This window comes from Saccopteryx bilineata, chromosome 4 (genome assembly GCF_036850765.1).
Source record: "Saccopteryx bilineata isolate mSacBil1 chromosome 4, mSacBil1_pri_phased_curated, whole genome shotgun sequence".
NCBI classification, from domain to species: Eukaryota; Metazoa; Chordata; class Mammalia; order Chiroptera; family Emballonuridae; genus Saccopteryx; species Saccopteryx bilineata.
The window spans coordinates 150,315,022-150,339,193 of NC_089493.1; the positions used below are offsets into that span (position 1 = coordinate 150,315,022).

The 24,172-nt window shown below is 38.9% G+C and overlaps 2 protein-coding genes across 6 annotated transcripts in view; one reads left to right on the top strand and one right to left on the bottom strand.

Moving 5' to 3' along the window:
• NAMPT (nicotinamide phosphoribosyltransferase) overlaps positions 1–4,576 on the top strand; it is a 46,881-nt gene extending 42,305 nt beyond the window's left edge. For both annotated transcript variants that reach the window (XM_066272227.1, XM_066272226.1), the window contains exon 11: positions 1,645–4,576. In XM_066272227.1, the coding sequence (XP_066128324.1) occupies positions 1,645–1,755 (111 nt within the window). In that variant the 3' untranslated portion in view covers positions 1,756–4,576. The remainder of the gene's footprint in view (positions 1–1,644) is intronic.
• Positions 1–24,172, bottom strand: part of LOC136333291 (RCC1 domain-containing protein 1-like) — a 241,734-nt gene that overhangs the window by 6,669 nt on the left and 210,893 nt on the right. The gene's annotated exons all lie outside the window — the stretch shown is intronic.

Genomic DNA, 24,172 nt, shown 5'->3' on the forward strand with positions numbered 1-24,172 from the left:
TGAATTAGTTCACTTATGCTCAGAGTGATTTCTGCCTTAGCGGTCCCTGAAATAATTCTATTTTCACTGGTCCCCAAGTGTAAAAAAGTTGGAAACCACTGATCTTAGTGGTCATTAACATACAAAAATACATTTACAATTATGAAATCAAAAGTTATAAAATTTTTATTTTTTAAGTCACTGGATCAGCGATTCTCAACCTGTGGGTCGCAACCCCGGCGGGGGTCAAACGACCAAAACACAGGGGTCGCCTAAAGCCATTGGAAAATATATATTTATTATACATTTTTAAATAAAATATGTATTTCCAATGGCTTTAGGCGACCCCTGTGTTTTGGTCGTTCCACCTCTGCCGGGTCGCAACCCACAGGTTGAGAACCACTGCACTGGATTGAACAAAACTCATTTTTAGAGAGAAACTACTTACGAATATTTATATTCTCTGAGAAGTTGATACTAAACATAAATACTCATTTATTACCTTAGATTTGTTATACCATATGAGATATTCTGCTTGTTACTTTTATTATGTTCTTTTAAGATTTTAAACCGGAATTCATGAAATAACATTTTTTTGTTACCTTTAATGAAAAATTTCTAAAACTTTTCAAATTAGATTCCTGTATATAGCCTGTTAATGCAGTTTCTTTGAGGTAGCCTTCATGTAACTCTTATAGCTACCAGGACTTTGCTGAATTACTTTAGACACAGTCATAAATACTAGTTTTAAAAAGGTATTTATTTTAAGAGTATGTGAGTGATATTCTAGACTATTTAAGGCATTGGTTAATTTATAATAAAGTATTTTGATTTAAGACTAGGATCTACCATTCCTTGATTATATTTAACTTTATGAAAGAAAATGCTACCTCTAGAGCATGTGATTTTAAACAACACAATGATAGAAATATTAGATATCTAGTCACAATCTTTAGACTAGATGAAAAATTTAGACATGGTAGATTACTTACGGATTTTTTCAAAGAGAAATTAGAGGCAGGTAATTCCTTAGACCCAAAAGGGAATTTAGTTCTAATTTCTTAATTTACCTTTGCTACCCATATAGGAATCAGGTGGATTATGTGTATCAGTGACCTTGGGTATACACAAAGTTCTTTAAAGTCACTGTGCATTAGGTAATAAATCAATAATTATTTTTATTTGTTTGGATTTGGGTTTTGTTTGGGGTTTTTTGTTTGTTTTGCTTATTTTAAGGCAAAAACTCGGTCACCAGCAAATTTATGAAATTCCAGGTATTGCATTTAACTAGTGTTGAGTCTGCTGGCTGGGAATAGGGAAGGCCGGCAGGTTTTCTTCATCTCACTGTCAGGTGACTATTAGCGACTGCCATAGTCTGGACAGTGTGTCTTCCACCTGACAAACAGAAAGGCGGTTTATCCTGTAAGGAAGACTATTTTAAGAATGTAAAAATAGATCGTTCCAGTTCATGAAAGTTAAATATTTCTACGTAGCCATTTTAGATAGTGCCTTGCTCACTGCCTGCTCCACCAGCAGCATTCTTTTTATATAAAAACCATTTCATTTCATCATCTCTGTATTTGACAAGTCAGTCTAATTCATCAAGGATTGCTTATGTACTTTGCTTCATAATCTAATCATTAAATGTGTGTTATATTTTTGCAGGATCTTCTCCATACTGTCTTCAAGAACGGGAAAGTGACAAAAAGCTATTCATTTGACGAAGTAAGAAAAAACGCAAAGCTGGATATTGAACTGGAAGCAGCGCCTCACTAAGCTTTGTTCTGTGATTGAGTGTGCTTGCCTGTGTGTGTGCGTGCACGTGCGTATACACTGTGTGGGAGTGTGTGATTCATAACGTTTGTGTACAGATGTGTGGGTTTCTTTGTTTTATGATACATACAGCCAAATTATTTGTTGGTTTATGGACATACTACCCTTTCATTTTTCCTTTTTTCCAGAGTTTAGGTGATCTCAAATTAAGAAACGCACTTGACCATGTAAAAAATTAATTGCTAAAGAAAGCTTTTTAGGGCCCTTTGCCAATAGGTAGTAATTTAATCTGGTATTGATCTTTCTCAACAGAACTGAGAAACTTTTATATATAATTAAAGATCACAAAACAGATTTACATAAAATTATCATGATTGCTTTATGTTTATATTTAACTTGTATTTTTGTACAAACAAGATTGTGTACAATATATTTAAAGTTTCAGTGATTTAACAGTCTTTCCAACTTTTCATGATTTTTATGAGCACAGACTTTCAAGAAGATACTTGAAAATAAATTACATTGCCTTTTGTCCATTAATCAGCAAATAAAACACGGCCTTAACAAAGCTGTTTGTGTTGTACAATTTGAAAATATGTCGGGACACATCCTATAGAATCACTAACGTCACTGCCCCTTGTAGAATATGATGTAATCATTCTACATTAAAGAAAGGAACGGTTCTTACTGGAATGTCTCAACACAGTGCAGTGATTATATACGTTGATCATTGTATTGTACCTGTGAAATGCCAAATTTGAAAGGCCTGTACTGCAGTTTTATATGTCAGATGTTGCCTGTGGCTATAATATGCACCTCGAGATTTTAAGGAAATAATGCTTTTAGAAAGAATTTCTGCTTCCACTATAGAATGTATACACAAATGTAAAATACTGACAAAAGTGGAAGGAGTGTATTTTAAAGTAATTACACTTCTGAATTTATTTTTCCTATTCTATAGTTGATATGACTTAATACTGGAATGGGTAGTGAGTGTACTTATTTTAAATTTTTTGATTCTGTTATATTTTCTATTAAGTTTTTAACAAATTAAATTGAATATTAAATTGAATGGACATCATTTATTAATTTTAAACTGAATCTCTTAATAAATAATATTACAGCAGGTTCTTAAATGAAGATGAATTATCCTCCATGAAAAGCATGACATGAGTTTAAATAGAAGAATATTAACCAAAAGTAGAAAGTTGGCTAAATTCAAAGTAGCCAACATCAAAATGTTCTAGAGTGATTAGATTAACTGCCAAATTTTGATTCAGTCATCACATCTAACAGGAGACTTTGTTTTTTAGGTTTTATAGATTATTCTTTTATATTTATGTCTGTTCCTCTAAGACAGAGCTTAGACAACTATGGCCCACAGGCCAAATTTGCACTGCTTTGCCTTTTTTTTTTTCTTTTAATAACATCTCATCACTAACCTTTTTTCTCATACAGCAACAGAAACTGAGTGGTTGCAGCAGTGACCACATGGCCTAGAACGCCTGGAATGTTTATTATCTACCCTTTAGGAGCATGGCTTAAATTTTAAGAGAAATGTTGATTTTTAGGGAAGGGAAGAAGCTAAGCTGATAAAAGTATTCGTCTCTCTTTTGTCCTTTCTTTTCTCATTTAAGAATTTGATCTGGGAAGACTGTTTTAGAAAAGCTTTAAAAACATAACAATAAATGTGAAACTTTAAAAATTAAAAGCCATAAATTACCTTTTCTGAACAGTTACATGAGAAAGTATTTTATCAGAATAATCTAATGGGTGGTGAGTTACCTTTATTAAATGTCTTTTATAAGCACCGTTAAAAAGAATACATATAAGTTTTTGCAGGTGATTCTAAACACTTGTTTAAAGAGAATAATAAGCATTATTCACTTTTAGTAAAAGTTTTCATCATGTAATTTCTGGTAGGAAATAATTTTAAGCTAGTACTTTTAAATATGTCTAAGTAAAGATGTGTAGTATTAAAAAGAATACATCTTTTCACAAAGTGTGCTAAGGGATTTAGAGAGAATTTAAAAAAGCTATTTATCACCACTAGTCACAGTGATACCACCCGTGAGTTTAATTTTGTTTAAACACTGGAATTATACTGCAGATAGTATTCTTTGTGTACTATGAATTTCAACAGTTTCAGAGTATCTAGAGAAGTTTTATTTTAAAACTTTTAGTGAATGCTAAAATCTGTACATTTAGACTGGCCATAGGTTGCTGGGTGGAATGATTAATTCTATTAGCTCTTAGCCACTTGGAACTGATTAATCCTGAATTTCCATCACTAAGCACTTAGTATTAAGCCATCACCATCTGAGTAGCAGTGGTTAACCTAGATATCAACTAGAACTCTGCTGTATCACACTTAGATCAGCCTAACTATTCCGGACTAAAGCAAACAGCATGTGTGGGTTTCCTTAAATCATTAGATTTGCGGTTGATGTCAGGTAATCCCTCTTGATTCATGAAGTATATGTATTTTAAATGGGAGATAGGAGTTTATGTTAAGATTCTTTGTTTGTACTCTATGCTTAAAATAGTTTTAGTGATTATCCCTTATTTCCTTTCTTGAAATAAAGTGTTGTGAAAAATATTTTATAATTTGGAAACTAGAAAAAGAAAAATGGCAAGGTATTATTCTGTTTGCCATAATTTAGAATCCAACACTTAAACAAGTATTTTATAGTTTTACATTTCTTTTTAACCCATTCAGTGGAGAATGTCAGCTTTTCTCCAAAGATGTATGTTAAATTAATTCTAATATGTATTAACATCAAAGATTAACATTTAATAAACATGGAAATAAAGTTTAGCTATATTAGTGAAATGGTAAATTTGTGTGCTTCCCAATAATGGCATATTTCCAGACTTGCCTTTTTAGGTATTCTTTCAGTTCAAAGAATTAGAGAATGAGAGGGAGAGGCATCGAAGGTGACTCCTGTTTTCTTTATGCTGCTATGTGGATGGCTTTTCTTCTTCCTGCGAGACAACAGCTTTGGGGAGAAAGCACAATTTTTAATTAGATTGAGATGCCTTTGAGACATTTAAATGTGGATTAGGCAGCTGGAGAGACATTTGGGGACAGAAGGGTCTCAAGATGTGAATTTGATTATAGCTTGCAACTGGAGACAGAAGAGGATATTTTTCCAAGGAGAGTATAGAGCATGGCGTGGCAAGCCACAGGCCAGATCTAGCCCAGCATCTATTTTTGTAAATAAAGTTTTATTAAAACACAGCTGTGCCCATAGTTTAATTACTGTCTACGACTGCTTTTATGCTACAGTGGAAGAGTTGAATAGTTGTGACAGAGGCATTATGGCTTGCAAAGCCTAAAAAAATTTACTGTATGGTTCTCTAAAGAAGAAAAAATATGCCAATTTCTGCTTTAGATTAAAGAAAAGAGGACCTAGGGCAAAACCGGAGGATCACTAAAGTTAGATGGCCAAAGCTGAGCAGGCAGATTGACAAGCGGTAGCTCAAGAGGTGGAAGGAAAGTGGGAGGAATAAAGACTTGAAAGCCAAAGGGAGTGTTTCTGCTCAAGTGAATGCTGCGAAGAAATCAAGTAGAGTGAGGAATTAAAAGCATCTATTGGATTTAATCTGGAAACAATTGGCTCAGATTTCCTGGTACAGAGGAGGCAGATGTCAGAAAGAAGCTACCTTTCACAACTGAGTTTTTGATGTGAGGAGAGAATGAAGCAACTGTGTCTGGCTTTCCATTTTTAGTTATTGCTTTGTCTCTGAAAAGGACCCAGGAAAGAGGAAGAAGCTGAAGATAAAAGAGGTCAGTGGTGGTACTGGGTTCCAGAGAAGGTGGAGGGGGATGGGTGGCCAAAGTACTGATGGAGGGATTGGCCCTTAAGTGGAAGGGGGGTGCTTTTATTCAAGAAGAAAGGAAGAGAGGATTGGTATATATACAGGTTTTCTTTGGTATATATACAGGTTTTCTCTGAAGTCAGACCAGAGGGGACTGGAGTTTTTTCAGTTGAGGTTCTGAAACCATTCTTGGGGAGAATAAAGGAACTAGAGGTATAGCAGGACTATAGAATAGTGTGGATGGCCCAAGTCCTTGGATTGAGAATTTATAGTGAAAATTTGCATGTTATGATTGTTTCCCTTCCTAGTAGCTCTGTGATGCTTGGGTACAGACACAGAGAAAATGGAAGTACGTAGGGTTTTACTAAATAAGTTTGGAAGAAAAAGACAATAATTGAATAGTTATTGAAATAATTGAGTTGTGGAAGTAACAGTTCTACAATACCTAAACTGTATAGGTAAAAGATGTGAAGGCAGCATGAAGCATTGGGAAGCTGGAGGCCAGTGGACAGTCTGATGACAGCTCTGACCTGTTGGGAGCTGAACAAGCAGGTTTAGAACATGAAACACTAGACTGAGACCCCACGTGGATGCATAGATTTAGGGATATGAGAGGAGCAAGTCCAAGGTGTGATCTTGCAGTGGCTAAATGAAGTAAAGGTCATTGAAGACAAGATCACGAGACCTGAAAAGAGCAGAGGGTTGTACAGGTAGACGATAAAATGTCCAGGAAGATTGCAGAAGTTGTAGTGGAGAGGAAAACAGATGCTGAAGCAGTGAATGGTGAAAAGGAGCCGGAACCAGCAACAAGTGGGGCCACGGACCTCAAAGGCATCAGGCAGTGAGGACTGACCCAGGTAGCCTGCAAAAGGAGCTCGCCCTTTGGAGGGGCCAAGCGTCAGGACAGGTAGAAGCTGATGGAAGGGGTTCGGTGCCCTTTACCACGCACTCAAGCAGTATTGGATGACTAAATAGATGAAGGGATAGCTAGATCAAAAATGTCTTGGTTTCATTAGCTAGCTAAAAACACCCCTTTTAATGATACTGGCCTAAATGTTCAAGCCTTGAAATATTTTTAAATTTGGGGGTTGTTTTGAATGTTTAAAGATTGAAATTTATTTTTTAAAGACACCAGCCAAAGCATTCTTCAGCCAATGAAAATCAGTCACCACTCCCATGTATTCATATTCTTCATAATTATTTTGTTTTTTTTCAAAAGTTCCTCCATTTGTTCTCCAGAGACAACTCTATTTTTATTTGGTTCAAAGTTCTTTATTCCATTAAAACTTATTAAAATAGTTATTATTCCAGCAAAGAGAAATGGTCTTAGGAATTTAGAATCATTCAAGTTATCAAGCTCACCAAAATGTTTGTAACGTGAAAATCAGGAGTTTGCAGTCACGTGGGCTGACTGAGCACTCACCTCACAGGTATGCAGTGACTTAGTTGGTATATCATAGGAGACCTGACGCTTTTCCTGCTTCCTAGAACTCTTGTTGCTCCCCTGGTGAGTAGTGTAGCTTGCCAATCAACTTATCTACCTGTTTATAACATAATCTGCAGAAAAATACAACATTGGTTTATATTAATTTATGTTCAGCCCAGAGAAAAGACTCATTTTTTGGTTAGAAACAATTCAATTTAAAAGTTATCTTGACCCACTGTTTTTAAATTTTTAATTTTGAAATTGGCTACTGAGCTGTAACCTCTTTGACTGAATCTAAGGGGAGGGAGGACATTTGTACAGTTTTTATTTAGATGAATTAGCTCCTGTGCATAAATGCTCTCCTGATGAAGTGGCCAAAAGTTGAATTCTGATTAGGTCTTCCTGAGTAGGCTGAAGACTCCTACAAGAATTCTAAGTCTGAGAAAAACCAATTCTCAACCTTCAACCTTTCCCTTTCCATTCCTCCTTCCTCAGCCAATAAACAAACATGTTACTGTTTCTCCTGTCCTTTAAAAAAAAAAAGTGTCTAATAACACCAGCTCTCCGACTCCCTTCTTGCATTCATGTTCAGACTTCTTGAACTGAGTACATTTCTTCTGTTTATGGCCTCACTTTCCTGTTTTTGTTCTCATCCCTCATTAAACAAAACAATGACTTATTGCCAAATGAATATGCTGAGTTGTTCTCCCAGGAGGAATTCTCCTGTATCTTCCTCCTGGAAACTGCTTTGTTTGCTATGTTGTAACATCGTGAATCCCTACTCTAGGATTCTTCACACACTTACCTTTTAAATGTTCGCATGTTCCATTTATCCTTGTATTTACCTTGGCTGATCTCAGCTCTCACTTATCTACTATAGCCTTCATGCATTCATATCTCTAGCCCAGAAATCTGAATTTCCCTACCTGTCTATGATGCATTTCTATCCAGAAATCTACACAAATGCAAGAAGTCCAAATGTCAGTCATTATTTCTCCTGTTTGCCTGCCTCATCTGGGTGGTGTTCAACCAACCACTGAAGTGAGACTTCCCTCTTCCCTACACATGTGATCAACCTCACAGTTCCATTGACTTACCTAATTACTGAATACGTGTAATCTATCTTCTCTCCAATTCCCATTTCAGGCTCACAAATCTCTTTCTGAAACAATATAAAAAATAACTAGGTTTTCTATCCTCAGCCCCTTCTCCCTCTCATTCCACTACCAGAGTATTGTAATAAAGTCTAACAATTTCAGTCCCCTACTTAAAGCCCGTGGTGCTCCTCTTAGCCTACTGGTTAATACTCAGGATCCAGCCTACCTGACAAAACTTTCCTGGATCTGGCCCATGCTGCACAGAGAGCCTCATGTCATTTTCTGTGCCAGCAACACTGACTTGCTCTGCCTCACCCATACACATGCACATAGACCTGTTACACCATTTTCTCCATTTCTCTGTCTTTGCTTTTGCTTACCCCTCAGGATGCCTGCTTTTGGCCAGCTCACTATAGGCAGTAAGTGACCCATCTAAGAAGCATTCTGCAGGCTCACAGCTATCCCCACCCAACATGCCCTTCCTCTTGTCTCCAGTCACAATCCATGAGTCCCCTTGTAGGAGACACAGGATGGTGTATTCATCTGTACCTCCTGCACTCAGCACAGATAGTCAAATATTTAGTGAATAAATGTCATTAAGATAAACACTTTAGGCCCTGGCCGGTTGGCTCAGTGGTAGAGCATTGGCCTGGCATGCAGGAGTCCCGGGTTCAATTCCCAGCCAGGGCACACAGGAGAAGTGCCCATCTGCTTCTCCACTCCTCCCCCTCTCCTTCCTCTCTGTCTCTCTCTTCCCCTCCCGCAGCGGAGGCTCCATTGGAGCAAAGTTGGCCCAGGCTCTGAGGATGGCTCCATGGCCTCTGCTTCAGGCGCTAGAATGGCTCTGGTCGCAACAGAGCAACGCCCCAGATGGGCAGAGCATCGCCCCCTGGTGGGCATGCCGGGTGGATCCCGGTCGGGCGCATGCGGGAGTCTGTCTGACTGCCTCCCCATTTCCAACTTCAGAAAAATACAAAAAAAAATAAAAAGATAAACACTTCACAGTGTTTTGATACCTTCTATAATATATCTTGAATATTTTAGTAAGTTTCAAAATTGTGGAACATTTACTATTTTTTAGAAATAACTTTCAAAGCATGTTCACATACTGTCTTTTTGAAAAATCCAGTAAATTCATGAAGTAGGGTTTCTTCAAAATCTAGACTAGAAAACTAAAGTGGAAAGAGGGTGAATTCCCTGCCTAAGATCACCTTGTATGCAGTTCAGTTCCTCTTAAGGATTTGCTTACAGTTATGGACTCTGTTCACAGAAAAATTCCCATTTACAAATAAAACAATTTGCATATAACTTAAGGGGTTGTTCCTGAGACCAGGTCAAGAACTGCAGTTAACTGCAAAGCAGAGATTAGAATTCAGGGACCGTGCTCCCAAGTGCCCTTCCGTCCGTTTGAACTTCTGGTAGTGCTTTGGGAATTTGAAGATTTCTAATTACCTTAAATTGTTTTTGAAATAAGGCAAAGAAATAATTTTAGTTCATTCCTCAAAGGGTTCTATGAACTTCACTGGTATGGATTCCAAAATTGGTGGCTATTTTAAGTCGGAGAATCAGAAGCTTAGGAAGTAAAATGAAATTTGGCCATGTGCTGTGGGAAGGTTAAGAAACTCCAGGACTCCTCTATGCAATCTAGCAATACTAAATTTCTTTTTTTATATATATTTTTCTGAATTGAGAAGCAGGGAGGCAGACAAGACTCCCACATGCACCCAACCAAAATCCACCCAGCAAGCCCACTAGGCGGCGATGCTCTGTTGCAACCAGCACCATTCTAGCACCTGAGGCAGAGGCCATGGAGTCATCCTCAGCACCCGGGCCAACTTTGCTCCAGTGGAGCCTTGGCTGCAGGAGGAGAAGAGAAAGAGAAAGAAAGCAGAGGGGGAAGGGTGGAGAAGCAGATGGGCGCTTCTGTGTGCCCTGGCTGGGAATTGAACCTGGGACTTCTACATGCCAGGCCAACGCTCTACCACTGAGCTAATTGGCCAGGGCTGCAATACCAAACTTTTGACAAAAGCTTTCTCTATTTTTATAACTAGAAGGTTGTATTTCCAGAACTGTAAGCAGCCTAGATAATTCTGACCACATTCCCACTAAAAACAACAAGAATTAATGGGTAACTTTTTTTTTTAACTAAAAAGTATTGAACTAACAGGACAGTAAGAATAACCAGGTCAAAATCCAAGTGAAAATGGGGCTCTGAAGTGAGAACCAGTCACTGAAGCCTTTTGTCTTGGCGTTTACCAAACCTGGGGACTCTGACTTTCAATTTTTAGAGCCTGACAAGACCTGGTAAACAAATAAAAAATCCTCTGATAAACCAGGCCCCTGAAGGGCTACACTCAGGATGAGAAGGGACCATCAGTAAGTAACCCATCCCATACCACTAGGGCACTGCAAGGACACACCAAATTAAGAACAGTTGCCAAAAAGCTGTCATGGCATCAAGCCCTCATACCTGTATACAATCCAAAATCTCACCCTCTATATGCTACAAAAAATTTCAACAGACTGTCATCTCTGGTCTGTTGAACCAATGCTTTGTATAAACCACTGTCCAAACACTGACACAGGACTTTATTCCTCAGTGCTGCATACCATATTCCCTCCCCTCAGAATCATCAGTAGTGCTCTCCCTACTGCTTGGAGAGCAAGGCGCGGGCAAAGATGCCCAACAATGGTTCCGAGAGGCTGATGGGACTTGTTCTCGCACCAGCCTGCCTGAGGGAGGAAAGGGCGCTGTTTTCCCTACAGTGAGCAAAGAGAAAAATGACTTTAATCAGGGAAAAGGTACAGTTTGTATTGTTTTCAGGCTCTGCAAATCTGTTAATACGCCAAAACGTTCTTTCTTCTCCTCTGCACTAATGATAACCTAAAAAAACATCTCTAAAGAGGTACCTAGCAACCATTTTCACGTACAAAAAGTTTTTGTGTACTCTGCAAGGGGCAAATATTACTGGAACCAAGAAATAAGCATTATTTTTTTTTAGAATTAAAAATCTTGTTTTATTAAGAGTCTAAAAATTGAGAAAAGTATATTGAATAGATACTGGATATTCTACAAATTTTAAAATCTACAGAAAAATTTATTTTGCTCTTGATCTTTTAATATGTGGAACTTTAAATTTTGCAGTCAATTCCTTTTGATCACGTTGCATTTTTCCTTTCATGCACAACTATGTTCCATTTCTATCCTTTAATTTTGGATTTTAACGACATTTGTATCAATGGAATTATAAAGTCTTGGTTTTGTAAGTCAAAACAGTCCTGTGCCCAGAATCCTCAGGAAATTAGTTTTTCCATCTTTGGAGATGGGTGAAGAGAGCGAAAGTTCTGCTATTGAAGGCCCTGGTCCATTGAAAAAACTGAGAACCACATAACTAAAACACAACTTACTTAGCAGTGTGTATGTAAATGTGTGTGTGCATGTGTGTGTATATAAAAAGAGAGAAATAACTCATTCCTTCCCCCTCTATGCTGGTTTTGAAAGTAGAAACATAGCAAAATAATCAATGTATATATCAGAAATAGTTTAAAAAGCTATTTCAATCCTATATTATGCCCAGGGATACTTTAAATCTTGACAAGTAAAGAATAGAATTCAATGGGCAAAACAATTTCTTTGGCAAGTTGTTCTGTGTTTCTACCACTAGACACAGTGCTGTGAGGCAGGAACTGTACCAGATTGTTTAACTGCACCCTAAGACCTAATCATTACCTGGAGCCAAACACACCTGCTTTTTTCTTTTTTTGTGACAGAGACAGAGAAGGACAGATAGGGACAGACAGATAGGAAGGGAGAGAGAAGCATCAGTTCTTCATTACAGCTCCATAGTCTCCTTAGTTGTTCATTGATTGCTTTCTCATATATGCCTTGACTCGGGGGGGGGGGGGGGGGGGGGGCTACAGCAGAGCAAGTGACGCTTTGCTCAAGCCAGTGACCTAGGCCCAAGCCAGCAACCATGGGGCCAGTGACCTCAGGGTTTCAAACCTGGATCCTCTGCATCCCAGTCTAACGTTCTATCCACTGCATCACTGCCTGGTCAGGCAAACACAGGTGCTTTTAAAGGCAACAAATAGTGGGAACTGCTCAATTGCTCAAGTCATCCTCATTCATCTGCATTTTGTTAGGAATTCCAGCCTAGCCTTTCCATCTGCTTTACTCAGAAAAGGTCAAATTAGATAATTTCCCAAACCAACCCTCCACCTCCACCACCAAACTACTACAAATGTTATGACTCTGTCCTCAGGAATTTACTATTCAGAGGCCTGAACTCCCAGGATAGTCAGAATTCCCTAAATAAAAAGTCTAGAGCATAATTTGTGCTTGTTTATTTTTACTTTTAGACCACAGCCTTCAGTAAAAACGTTTCCCATTGCAACCCTGTCACACACCCATTTATTACTGAAGCCCATCCTTTGTGCAGTGCACTCTGACGTGCTGCCTCTGCTAGGGTCAGTTCCAGTCTACTGCTTGTTTTTTAATGCTGGTTCTAGCCCATAAAATCAATTTCTTCAACCACTAATGGTCATGACCTGCGGTTGAGAAGCACTGGTTTAGACTGACCCCAGTATGGCAACACTCGGGTCTCATATTCACAAGATCATAGGTCTCCAGGAAGCCCCACATGAGGGCTGCTAAGCCAAATTTAGGGTCCTCAATTATAACTGGACGAGCTTCAGGAATGTACTTAATTGACTGAGTGGCTCATTGTGCAGTTTTCTTTGTAAATAATGATAAACTGGAAGAGAAAGAAATTAGCAGCTATGCTTGCCACCTGTGCTCAGCATGCTAGGTCCTTTGCATGAATGGCCTTTCTTAATCCCTGCAACAACTTTCATGGTAGGCATCATCCCCACTTTAGAGGTGAAAAACAAAAACTTGGTGAGAACAGGTAGAAAGTAATGAAGTTACTTTGGGAAGCAACGAAGTGAGGTCTCCCGCCAGAGCATGTGGCTCCGTAGGCCACCACACTCATGTTCTATGTTGCATCAGCCACAAGGGCGAGTCTTTCCTCTTATCCTTTCACTTGTGTCTGTCCACAGGCAGCATCTCCTGATCTGACCTCAGATCACTTCCTTCAGGAAGGCCCCTCTGAGAAGCCACTGTTTGTCAGCCTCAGGGTATAGGTTTAACACTTTTTTTTCCATGAGGTTCTGCAGTGCTTGGTCACTGAGTGTGCAACAGGCACGCAGTATGAGTGGGTATGAATGTGGAATCTATTGCTCTTCTGCCAAAATCACACACAGGCTTGGGTAAACAGTTGCTAGCAGTCCTGGAAGTTCTACGTCAGGTTCCGTGGTTCTCTTTTCTAGAGCCTCCTCTGACCCATCTACTTGAGCAAGACTAGCCAGAGCATTTCCAACTATTTTTAGGTCCTTCCACAGCTGATGTAGTCTGTTTACTGAGGACATGGTAAAGCTGGGAAGGTCTGTATTGGCCTCATTAAGATGACCACCTGTAGCTTTGGGACAAGGGCTGAAAATAAGAAAGCATAGGTACAAAGCCTCCAGGTGGGAAAATAACAAGCAGCAGACTGCCACCCCCTCGGCCAGCTGAGGTAGTCGGAGAAAAGACTTCAAAGAACCTGAAGAGGGAGGTGAAGGCACACTAACAAATCTGCAACCCAAAAACTGCCACAAGCAAAACCATGAAAAGAACCAGAGATGGACTTCTCTCCCTGGAGGCCTCTTTGAGCTTTCCTCAGAGGTTCCTGATGTACATGGAACCACGGGAAATGGAGTAACGGGCCTAGGCTACACCCTGCAAAACATTCAGCACCCACACCTGGTGAAGGGGGCTCTGCCCAACAGGTCCAAGGAAATTCCTTTGGTTGGACTGTGTCCTTCCTCAGACTAGATAGCGCAGAAATAACTGAGCTATCTAACCGCACAGGTGCCAAATCAGCATATCTGGATCCAATCTCACTTTAAAAAATTTCTCTATATCCATTGGTTTAAAGATAATGTAGAGAAGAATGTAGATATATAGAGATATATGGCACACACGTGATTATCTAAGGTATTCAGAGAGAAAGGTTATACTTGACACTCCCTAAGAGACCCGTATTAGGGATGATCATTAGAAATTTAGAAAACATGTGTTTTCAGTTCTTCTAGTTGTATGAATTCACACCTTTGCTCAAAGGAGCTTTAGCAAAAAGAACAAATCAGGCCTTTTCAAATCATTTGAACCAGTATGTTTGTCTTGAATTAAATAGACTAAAAGGAACTAGTTTCTCAGCCTTTCTCTGTTTTTCAGAATAATATGAGAAAAATATCAATGTTTAACAGTATAGTTGATGGTTCCTTTTTTGTTTTCTGACCTTATCACAGATCTGAATATTAATATGTCTGTATTCAGAGCTACTTCCATATCAAAAGTTTTTGACATTTAAATAACCCATCTGTCTATGTGCATTTGTTTATCGGGAATAGTAGCATCCATTCCAACTTTTTAACATTACCAGTGAGCTAACTCCTATGATAAAATATCAGAGGTGAGAAGGAATTTATTCTCACCCACTCTAAATAAAACTCAAATTTTGTTATAGTATATTTCCTCGTACCTAAAAAATAATAACTGTAATATCTTCAAATATCTAGCCAGTATGCAAATTTCTTCAGTTGTTTCATAATTCTTTAAAGTTTGTTAGAAGCACACTTAGAACATTCTCCAGGATAGATCATATGTTAGGCCACAAAAGTCTTAATAAATTTTAAAAGATTGAAACACATCAGACATCTTTTCTGAGCACAGTGGTATAAAAAGAAGAAAATTGGAAATATTCCTGAACAACCAGTGTGTCAAGAAATCAAATGAGAAATCAAGGAATACGTAGAGACAAATGAAAATGGAAATACAACATATCAAAACTTATAGGATGCAACAAAAGAGTTCTAAAAGGGAAAGGCATAGAGATAAATGCCCACATAAAGGAGAAAGAACAAACTAAGCCCAAAGCTAACAGAAAGAAGGAAATAATAAAGATTAGAAATAAATGAAATAGAAACTAAAATCACAATAGAAAAGATTGATTTTAAAAAGAGCTTATTTTTTAAAAGCTAACAAAACACACACCTGCAGCCAGACTCACCAATAGAGGACTGAAATAAATAAAATCAGAAATGAAAGAGGGAGCATTACAACTGATATACAAATACAAAAGATCATAAGACACTACTATAAACAATTCTATGCCAACAAATTAGGCAACCTAAAATAAGTGAATAAGTTCTCAGAACTATACAACCTACCAAAACTAAATCATGAAGACATAGAAAATATTAATAAACCAATTACTGATAAGGAGATTGAATCAGTAATCAAAAATCTCATTACAAACAAAGGGCTAATACCAGATGGCTTCATTGGTGAATTCTGCTAAACATTTAAAAAAGAATTAATACCAATCCTTATTAAACTCTTCAAAATATAGAAGAGGTGGGAGTATTTCTAAATGCATTTTAAGAGGCTAGAATTACCCTGATGCCAAAACAAGATAAGGATACAACAAGAAAAGTATAAGCCAATGTCCCTGATGAATATAAATGCAAAAATCCTCAGCAAAACATTAATAAACTGAATTCAACAATATATTAAAAGGATCACACACCATGTTCAAGTGGGATTTATTCCAGGGATACAGGGATGGATCAATAGCCACAAATTAATCAATGTAAATATATTTTTATATACATATATGTTAGCAAAATAAAAAATAAAAATCATATGATCCTCTCAATAGATGCAGAGAAAACATCTGACAACATCTTTTCATGATTAAAAAAAAAAAACCTCTTAAAAATGTGGGTTAGAAAGAACATAGCTCAACATAATAAAAGTCATTTATGATAAGTCCATACCTAACATTATACTGTATTTCCCCATGTATAAGATGCTCCCATGTATAAGACATAACTTAATTTTGGGGCCCAAAATTTGAAAAAACTTGTATTACATAAAGTTATTAAACTCAAGTTTTATTCATCATAAAATTCATATAACTCATCACCATCAAAACTCCCATCCATTAGCTTGTCTTTGTTTATGTCTGATGACTAATCACTGTCTTCAACAATGAGCACAAAAACAAGAGTGAAAAAGTGGGAAATGCAAGTAAAAAAATCTACAACCACTGTGTAAGACTCACCCAGTTTTTAGACCCGAATTTTTTTGAAAAATGATGCATTTTAAACATAGAGAAATATGGTACTCAATGCTAAAAAAGAAAACAACTGAAAGTTTTTCCTCTAAGACCAGAAAAAGACAAAGATACCCATTCTCATCACTTTTACTCATCATATGATGGAAGTTTAACCAGAGAAATTAGGCAAGAAAAGGAAGTAAAAGGCATCCACACTGGAAAGCAAGAGGTAAACTGTCACTATTTGTAGATGACATGATATTTTTAAGTAAAAATCTGAAAAACTCCACCAAAAAGATGGTTAAAACCAATAAGTTAAGAAAAGTTGCAAAGTATAAAAATCAATATACAAAAATCAGTTGCATTTCTTTTTTTCTTTTTTTTTAATTTTTCTTAAGTGAAAAGTGGGAGGCAGAGAGATAGACTTCTTCATGTGCCCTGACCATGATCGACCCGGAAAACCCCCAATAGGGTAATGCTCTGCCCATCTGGGGCCATTGTTCCCTTGCTTAGCAACCTAACTACTTTAGCACCTGAGGTGAGGCCATGGGGCCATCCTCAGTGCCTGGGGCCAACTTGCTCCAACCGAGCCATGGCTGTGGGAGGAAAAGAGAGAGAGAGAGAGAGAGAGAAAGAGAAAGGAGAGTGGGAGGGGTGGAGAAGCAGATAGTCGCTTCTCCTGTGTGCTCTGACCAGGAATCAAACCTGGGACATCCACACACTGGGCCAATGCTCTACCACTGAACCAACCAGCCAGGGCCAGTTCCATTTCTATACACTAATAATGAACTATCAAAAGAGAAAGTAAGAAAAGAATCTCATTTATAATCACATCAAAAAGTGTGAAATACCCAGGAATAAATTTAAACAAGAAGGTGAAAGACCTGTACACTGAAAACTGTAAGACATTAATGAAAGAAACTAAAGAAACACACACACACCAAACATGCACACACAAAGAAGACACACATAAATTAAAATATTTCATGCTCATGAATTTGAAAAATTAATATTAAAATGGCCATATTATTCAGAGCAATCTACAGATTCAATGCAATTCTACCAAAATTTCAATGTCATTTTTCACAGAAATATAACAATCTTAAAATTGTATAGAACCATGAATGACTCTGAATAGTCAAAGAATTCTTGGAAAAAAAAACAAAGCTAAAGGCAACACACTTTCTGATTTCAAACTATACTATAAAGTTATAATAATCAAACAAGATGGTACTGGCATAAAAACATAACACAAGTCAACAGAATACAATAGAGAATACAGATATAAACTCATACAGATATGGCCAATTAATTTATAACAAAGGAACCAAGAACACTAGAGGGGGAAAGAATATTCTCTTCAATAAGTTGTGTTGGGAAAACTTCATCACCACATGCAAAAAAATAAAACTGGACTACTGTTTTATACTATACACAAAAATCAACTCAGAATAGATTAAAGCTTTGAACATAAGACCTAAAACTATAAAACTCTTAGAAAAAAACATAAGCTCCTTGATATTTGCCTTAGCAATGATTATTAGATTTGACACCAAAAGCAAAAGTAACAAAAAGCAAAACAGCAACAAAACAAAAATCAACAAGTGGGACTACATTAAACTAAAAAGATTCTGCACAGCAAAGATAACCAACAACAAAATAAACAGGCAACCTACAGAATGGAAAAAGATATCTGCAAATGATGTATCTGATAATGGGTCAATATCCAAAATATATAAAGAATTCATTGCAACTCAATAGCAAAAAAACACACAAACAAAAAAAAACCACAACTAATTAAAAAATGAGGAGAGGATCTGAGTAGACATTTTCCCAAAGGAGACATACAAACAGTGTAATATCACTTATATGGAGAATCTTAAAAATAAAAAATGAACTCAAAGATACAGAGATTGATGGTGCCCCAAAAGTCAAGGGGTAGGAAATGGGCAAAATGAGTAAATGTGGTCAAAATATACAAACTTCCAGTTATAAGATAAATGAGTCCTAATTTAACTAATGTACAGCATGTAACTATAATTAACAATACTACATTGTATATTTGAAAGTTGTTAACTGAGTAAATCTTAAAAGTTCTTATCATGAGAATAAAAAATTGTATCTATGTATGGTGACGGATGTTAACTTATTGTAATAATTATCTTACAATATATACATATATATCAAATCATTATGCTGTACACCTAAAACTAATACAATGTTATGTTTCAACAGTATCTCAGTTTTTAAAATAAAATCTATTGAAGTCATCATTTAAATAAGGTTCATAAATTACAATTGGTTGATATGTCTCTTAGGTCTATCTTACTCTCTGGAGTTCCCCCCCATCTCTTTTTTCCCCCTTTCACTGAACTTATTTTGTTGAATGAACTTCTCCTTTGTCCTGGACACTCCCACATCCTGGAGTTTATTGATTATCTTCCTAAGGTTGTTAGTTCCCTTGTACTATATGAAGGTTAAATCTAGAGGTTTATATGAAGGTTTATATTAAATCTAGAGGCTTGATTAAAGTTTGGTTTAATATTTTGGGTAACACTATTGGTGGATTTACATACCTCCATAAAGAGGTACGTAATATTTTGCTGTCTATTTTTGTGATGATAGCTCACATTTATAATTTTTGTCAAGATCAGTTAATCAACTGGAGTTAAAATTGTTGAAATTCTAGTTATTTTATTTGTGTACCATTTATTACCCAAGATATATCTATTTAAGAATCATCCTTTCTTCGACGATGTGACAACAATTTGGTATACATCACATAGAAAAATCATGATAAATACTTGAATCTTTCCATTTCTGTACCAGTTTTTGAAATTATGAACTGGTTCCTCAAAAGGTAACCAATGAAGTGGGTTTTGGTTTTTTACTACAATTATCATTATGAACTCAAATGTTTTTAGCAGATGCTGTTGATGCCCAACCTTGTATTCCCTGAGCTCACTTCAAATTTCCCCATGTATCTATGGTAGACAGTATCTATTTACAGTCAGCCTCCCATATCATTCTTCACTTTGCTTCTTTGAGAGCTTTCTCTTATGCCACAAGGTTTTTCTCAGCCCCCCGGCAAGACATCCCAGATCTAATTCTCAAAAGATATTTTTTAACCAATGAACGGCAGTTTCCCCTTCTTTTGGAGGGAAAGATCTTTGAAATATTATACATAATTTATGAGGGGGTTTTCAACTCATTTATATACATTTAATTCAATGTTTTTCCTTCTCTGACTTATTTTCTCACTCTGATTGGAATCACCTTTCAAACTACCAGTATCTAATTCTTTATCTTATGTTCTGCTTTGGGGAAGCAATGAAACTGTGGGTGGAGCGCAGAGCGCATTCCTAGCAGCTGTGGCTGATACAATGCTGTAAGAATACTCCAGCTCCCAGAACCTTCCTGGGCATACCCAGGAAGGGAGCTCACCCGCTATAAGGAAGTGACTCAGTGCCAACCACGCAGCTTCCTGATCTTTTCAGCCATTGGCTTTGAGGAACACGTTGTAACACCCTATAGGCCTAACCTGTGTACATAAGCTAGACTACTTCCTGAATAAAGTGGATCTGCGTCACTGAACCTGGTCCCCGGAGTCGGGTCTTTGTGTCTCCATTGTCCTCACCCCCAGCAGGACTTGTCCACAACTGGTGCCCAACATGGGGCAGGGACCTAACCGGCATCCAAGGGACAGGTGAGTGACCCTCTGCAATGGGAAACCTCCCTCACTCTCGAACCCTGCAGGCTTGAGCCCTGCATGCCCTATTGCAGAGTAGGTAAGTCGAAGTTTGTGAAGAGGATCTCTGTACTTACTGGGAGATTCTCTCTGGTCTCAATCTTTGGATTGAGGACGTGCCCCTCTGGGACCTGGATACTTAGGCCCGAGCTCTCCGATGCGTTCATTTGGCCGAGGTGCATGGGGGGGGCAAGCCTTCCCTCTTGGCCTCACTCCTGCCTTATTGGCAATGCACGCCTGCTTGAGTGGTGTTCCTGCTGGGTACCCTTCACCAGTCCCTAAGGTCCTACGGGCTACTCCTCTTTCAGAGGAACCCCTACCTCCATATTTGCCTCCCCCTGTAGAGCAGGGGTCTCAAACTCGCAGCCTGCAGACTAATCCACGAAGTTCAAAATATTTTGGATAAAATTAAGTAAGCCTAGGGGCCTACTTGTATTTTTCATTTCTCTAGCATCCTAGCTAGATATTAGCTTAGTTAAAAGCAGTTGTGATGCGAACTACAGTTTCTGGTCGTTTTGTGACACTGAGTAAACTGCATGTACGATTCTGCTTGTTGTACTGATTTTTTTTTTGTTTTCAACTGCAGTGAGAAAAGTGTTGCGTAACAGTTGCCTTTTGTAGACCTAGTGCGGCCCGCCGAATGGCTGTGATCTTGCTCTGTGGCCCACATGCTGAGTTGAGTTTGAGACCCCTGCTGTAGAGGAAGAAAAGGGTAAAAGGGTTGGGCCACCGAGTTTGATGGACTTGCAGCTGAGCATGCAGAAATGAAACTAGATACATTAGAAACCACGCCATCAGCTCCGCCACCTGCCACCCAAAGGAGCAGAAGTTGCTACTTCCGCATTCCCTGCCAGGGCTCAATGCCCCACCCCAGCCTCTCAGATGCCATTTTCTACCCCAGCTTTAACTCCAACATGTGTTCCTGCTGAAGACCCCTGGGCCAGCCTATACACCCCTGTGTGTCAGCAAAGAGATATTTCCCATGCAGCATCAGGACTAGAGCCCCCTCACCTTTTTCCGGTCAATATTAACCCTACCGCCTCACAACCACAAGCTTGGTATCCACATGACCAAAAAACAGTCATTACTCTCAGAAAAGCTATCCAGGAAGATGGCCTTCATTCCCCCTATGTTTAGCAATTACTTGAAAATATCAGTATTGATTTAAATTGTCCCCATGATTGGAAAACATTAGCCCGAGCAGTCCTTACCATGGGAGACTTAATTCAATGGAAAGCTTTATACAAGGAGCAATGTGAAATAATAGGTGAAAGAAGTCAAAGGGCTGGTATTAAACTCCCCCCAGAAGCCCTCAAAGGAGAAGGGCAATTTGCCTCCCCCGCTGTACAGGCTACAGGACCCCCTCAGTATTTTGATCAAGTGCGCCTATGTGCCACTAGAGCCTTTACTCAAACTAATGCTCATGGAAGTTCCTTAAAGCTTTCCAAATTGCTTCAGGTCCCAATGAACCTTTTTTATATTTTCTAGGAAGAGTCCAAGAAGCTGTAAAACATAAAGTTATGCATACTGATGCGGTCGATGCTCTAACTAAAAAAAATTGGTGTGGGAAGGTGCCAATGGAGAGTGTAGACAGGCAATAGGGCCAATTAGAGCTGTGCCCCTAGGCCTAGATGATTGGGTCCTCACCTGCCGAGATGCAGGCAGCAACTCAGCGGCAGCCCTCGCTACAGCTCTTGCAGCCCAGTTAAGTGTCTCCCATCAGGGAAGCAAACTGACAGAAGGAGCCTGCTTTGAATGCAAGGGCACAGGACATTTTACATGGCAGTGCCCTAACCAGAAAGGAAAGCATGATAAAAAGCCACCTTCTGGGCCTGACCTGTGGTGGCACAGTGGATCACATTTTCTCAACAATTAGAAGCATCGACCTGGAATGCTGAGGTCACAGGTTCAAAACCCTGGGCTTGTCCAGTCAAGGCACATATGGGAGTTGATGCTTCCTGCTTCTCCTCCCCTTCTCTCTCTCTCTGTCTCTCTTCTCTAAAATGAATAATAAAAAAAAAAAAACCACCTTCTGTGTGCCCCTGTTGTAGAAAGGGATTTCACTGGAAGCAAGATTGTCGCTCAACCACCACCGCAGGTGAAAAGCCTCTAGAGCCTTTAAACAGGAAGCGGGTCAGCTCTCAGCCCCGCCCATAAGAGAGCATCTCCACACAGGAGTCTATTGGACCTTACCCTTAACCCAGAATAAGGCCTTTCTAACCCTGTGAGTAGAGGGTCATCCCATTCTCGGGCTCATAGATTCTGGTGCTGATGTTTCTGTAATCAGAGAGGAAGATTAAAAGGAAGGCTGGGCCACTCCTTTAGTACAAGGAGTTAGTGGAGTATGACCGGCCCAACAAGCCATCCAGCCACTCCACTGGACAGATCCTGATGGGGAAACTGGAGTTTTCAGTTCTTTATTTATGACTGAATTGCCACATAGAGTTTGGGGTTGGGATGTGCTGTCTTTACTCCGTGTCTCTATTACCAGCCAGCCCCCCCCCCCAATTCTAAAGGCCACTGCTTAATTAAAAACTCTGGAACCCATCAAACTTACATGGGATACCGACCAACCAATTTGGGTTGAGCAATGGCCATTAACAGCCTCTAAATTAAAAGAATTACACAAACTAGTTCAGCAACAATTAGAAGCCAAACATATTGAGCTTTCCACTAGTCCTCATAATTTGCCTGTTTTTGTAATTCAGAAAAAGGCATCCAGAAAATGGAGATTCCTTCATGATTTAAGGGCTATTAACAAGCTCATGGCAAAGATGGGCATTTTACAACCAGGCTTGCCACATCCCTCTGTGGTGCCACGGGCTGCCCATATTAAAATTCTAGACATCAAAGATTGTTTTTTCTCAATCCCCCTCCATCCAGAGGACAAGCCTTATTTTGCTTTTAATCATGCCCTTCCAGCTCAAAGGTATCAATGGACAGTCCTACCACAAGGCATGAAGAATAGCCCCACCATTTGCCAGTACTATGTAAGCACGGCAACGCAACCATTACAGGAATGGTGCCTCATCTACCATTATATGGACGACATATTAATAGCTCATGTCGATCCTACAATCTTAGAAGAATGTTACCAGCAGCTCTTAACTAATCTGAATGCCATTGGGCTTTCTGTAGCACCAGAGAAAGCACAGACCTTGCTGCCTTTTACTTTCTTAGGGTACCGCATAGGGGAAGAAATAACACCTATTTCTCCTATGCTCACAGTCCCTCAGCAATGCTCTTTACATGAATTACAAGAGCTATGTGGCCAAATAAACTGGGTATGTAGATACCTATCTATTTCCACTGCCGAATTAGACCCCCTATTCTCCCTCCTTGAGGGCGACATAGAGCCTACTAGTTCCGCTGTCTAACTACAGCAGCAAAACAGGTTATAGTGAATATCAACACTGATATTGGCTCTGTGTTGACAGCTAGATTAGAACCTGATCAGCCAATCTCAGCTATTATCTTAGCCACAAAAGGCACTCCTACTGATGTCCTGTTTCAAAACAAATTCCTTTATTGGGTACATTAAGGGGTATAGTCAGCTATCTAAAATCACCCCCAGCAAGACTGCAATCTGCATTCTTGACCAGAAGCTGTGGCGAGTTTGTGTCACCTTGTATGGCCAAGAGCCTGAGGTACTTATTCTGCCAATTCCTCTCAACCATATACAATTTCTCTTAGCCAATGACTTAGAAATGCAGACACTCTTAGCTAACTATACTGGACAAGTAGACAATCACCTCCTCAATGATCAACTCTTACAGACCCTACAAAGAATCCCCCTACAAACCACCCCTCATTCATATCCAGCATCTACCCCTCTTCCGCACAGCATGCTTGCGTTTACAGATGCCAGCCGGTCCTATTGTGGAATAGTGTTCAAAGCACAAACAGAAGGCACTAAATTCCACAAATTTATTTATGAGGGATCCGTACAAGTAGGTGGACTACTAGCCATTTACTATGTGCTACACCTTTGGCAACATGGCCCCCTTAACATTTTTTTCAGATAGTGCCTTTGCAGTACAGTCAAAGGCCTTGCCCATTCCACCTTCCAGCCCAAGCAGACATTACTAGATAGGGCTCTCAGCCAGCTTAAAGAACAGTTAGAGGAGCATCAGCACCCTTGGTATATTCAGCATCTTTGCTTCCATTC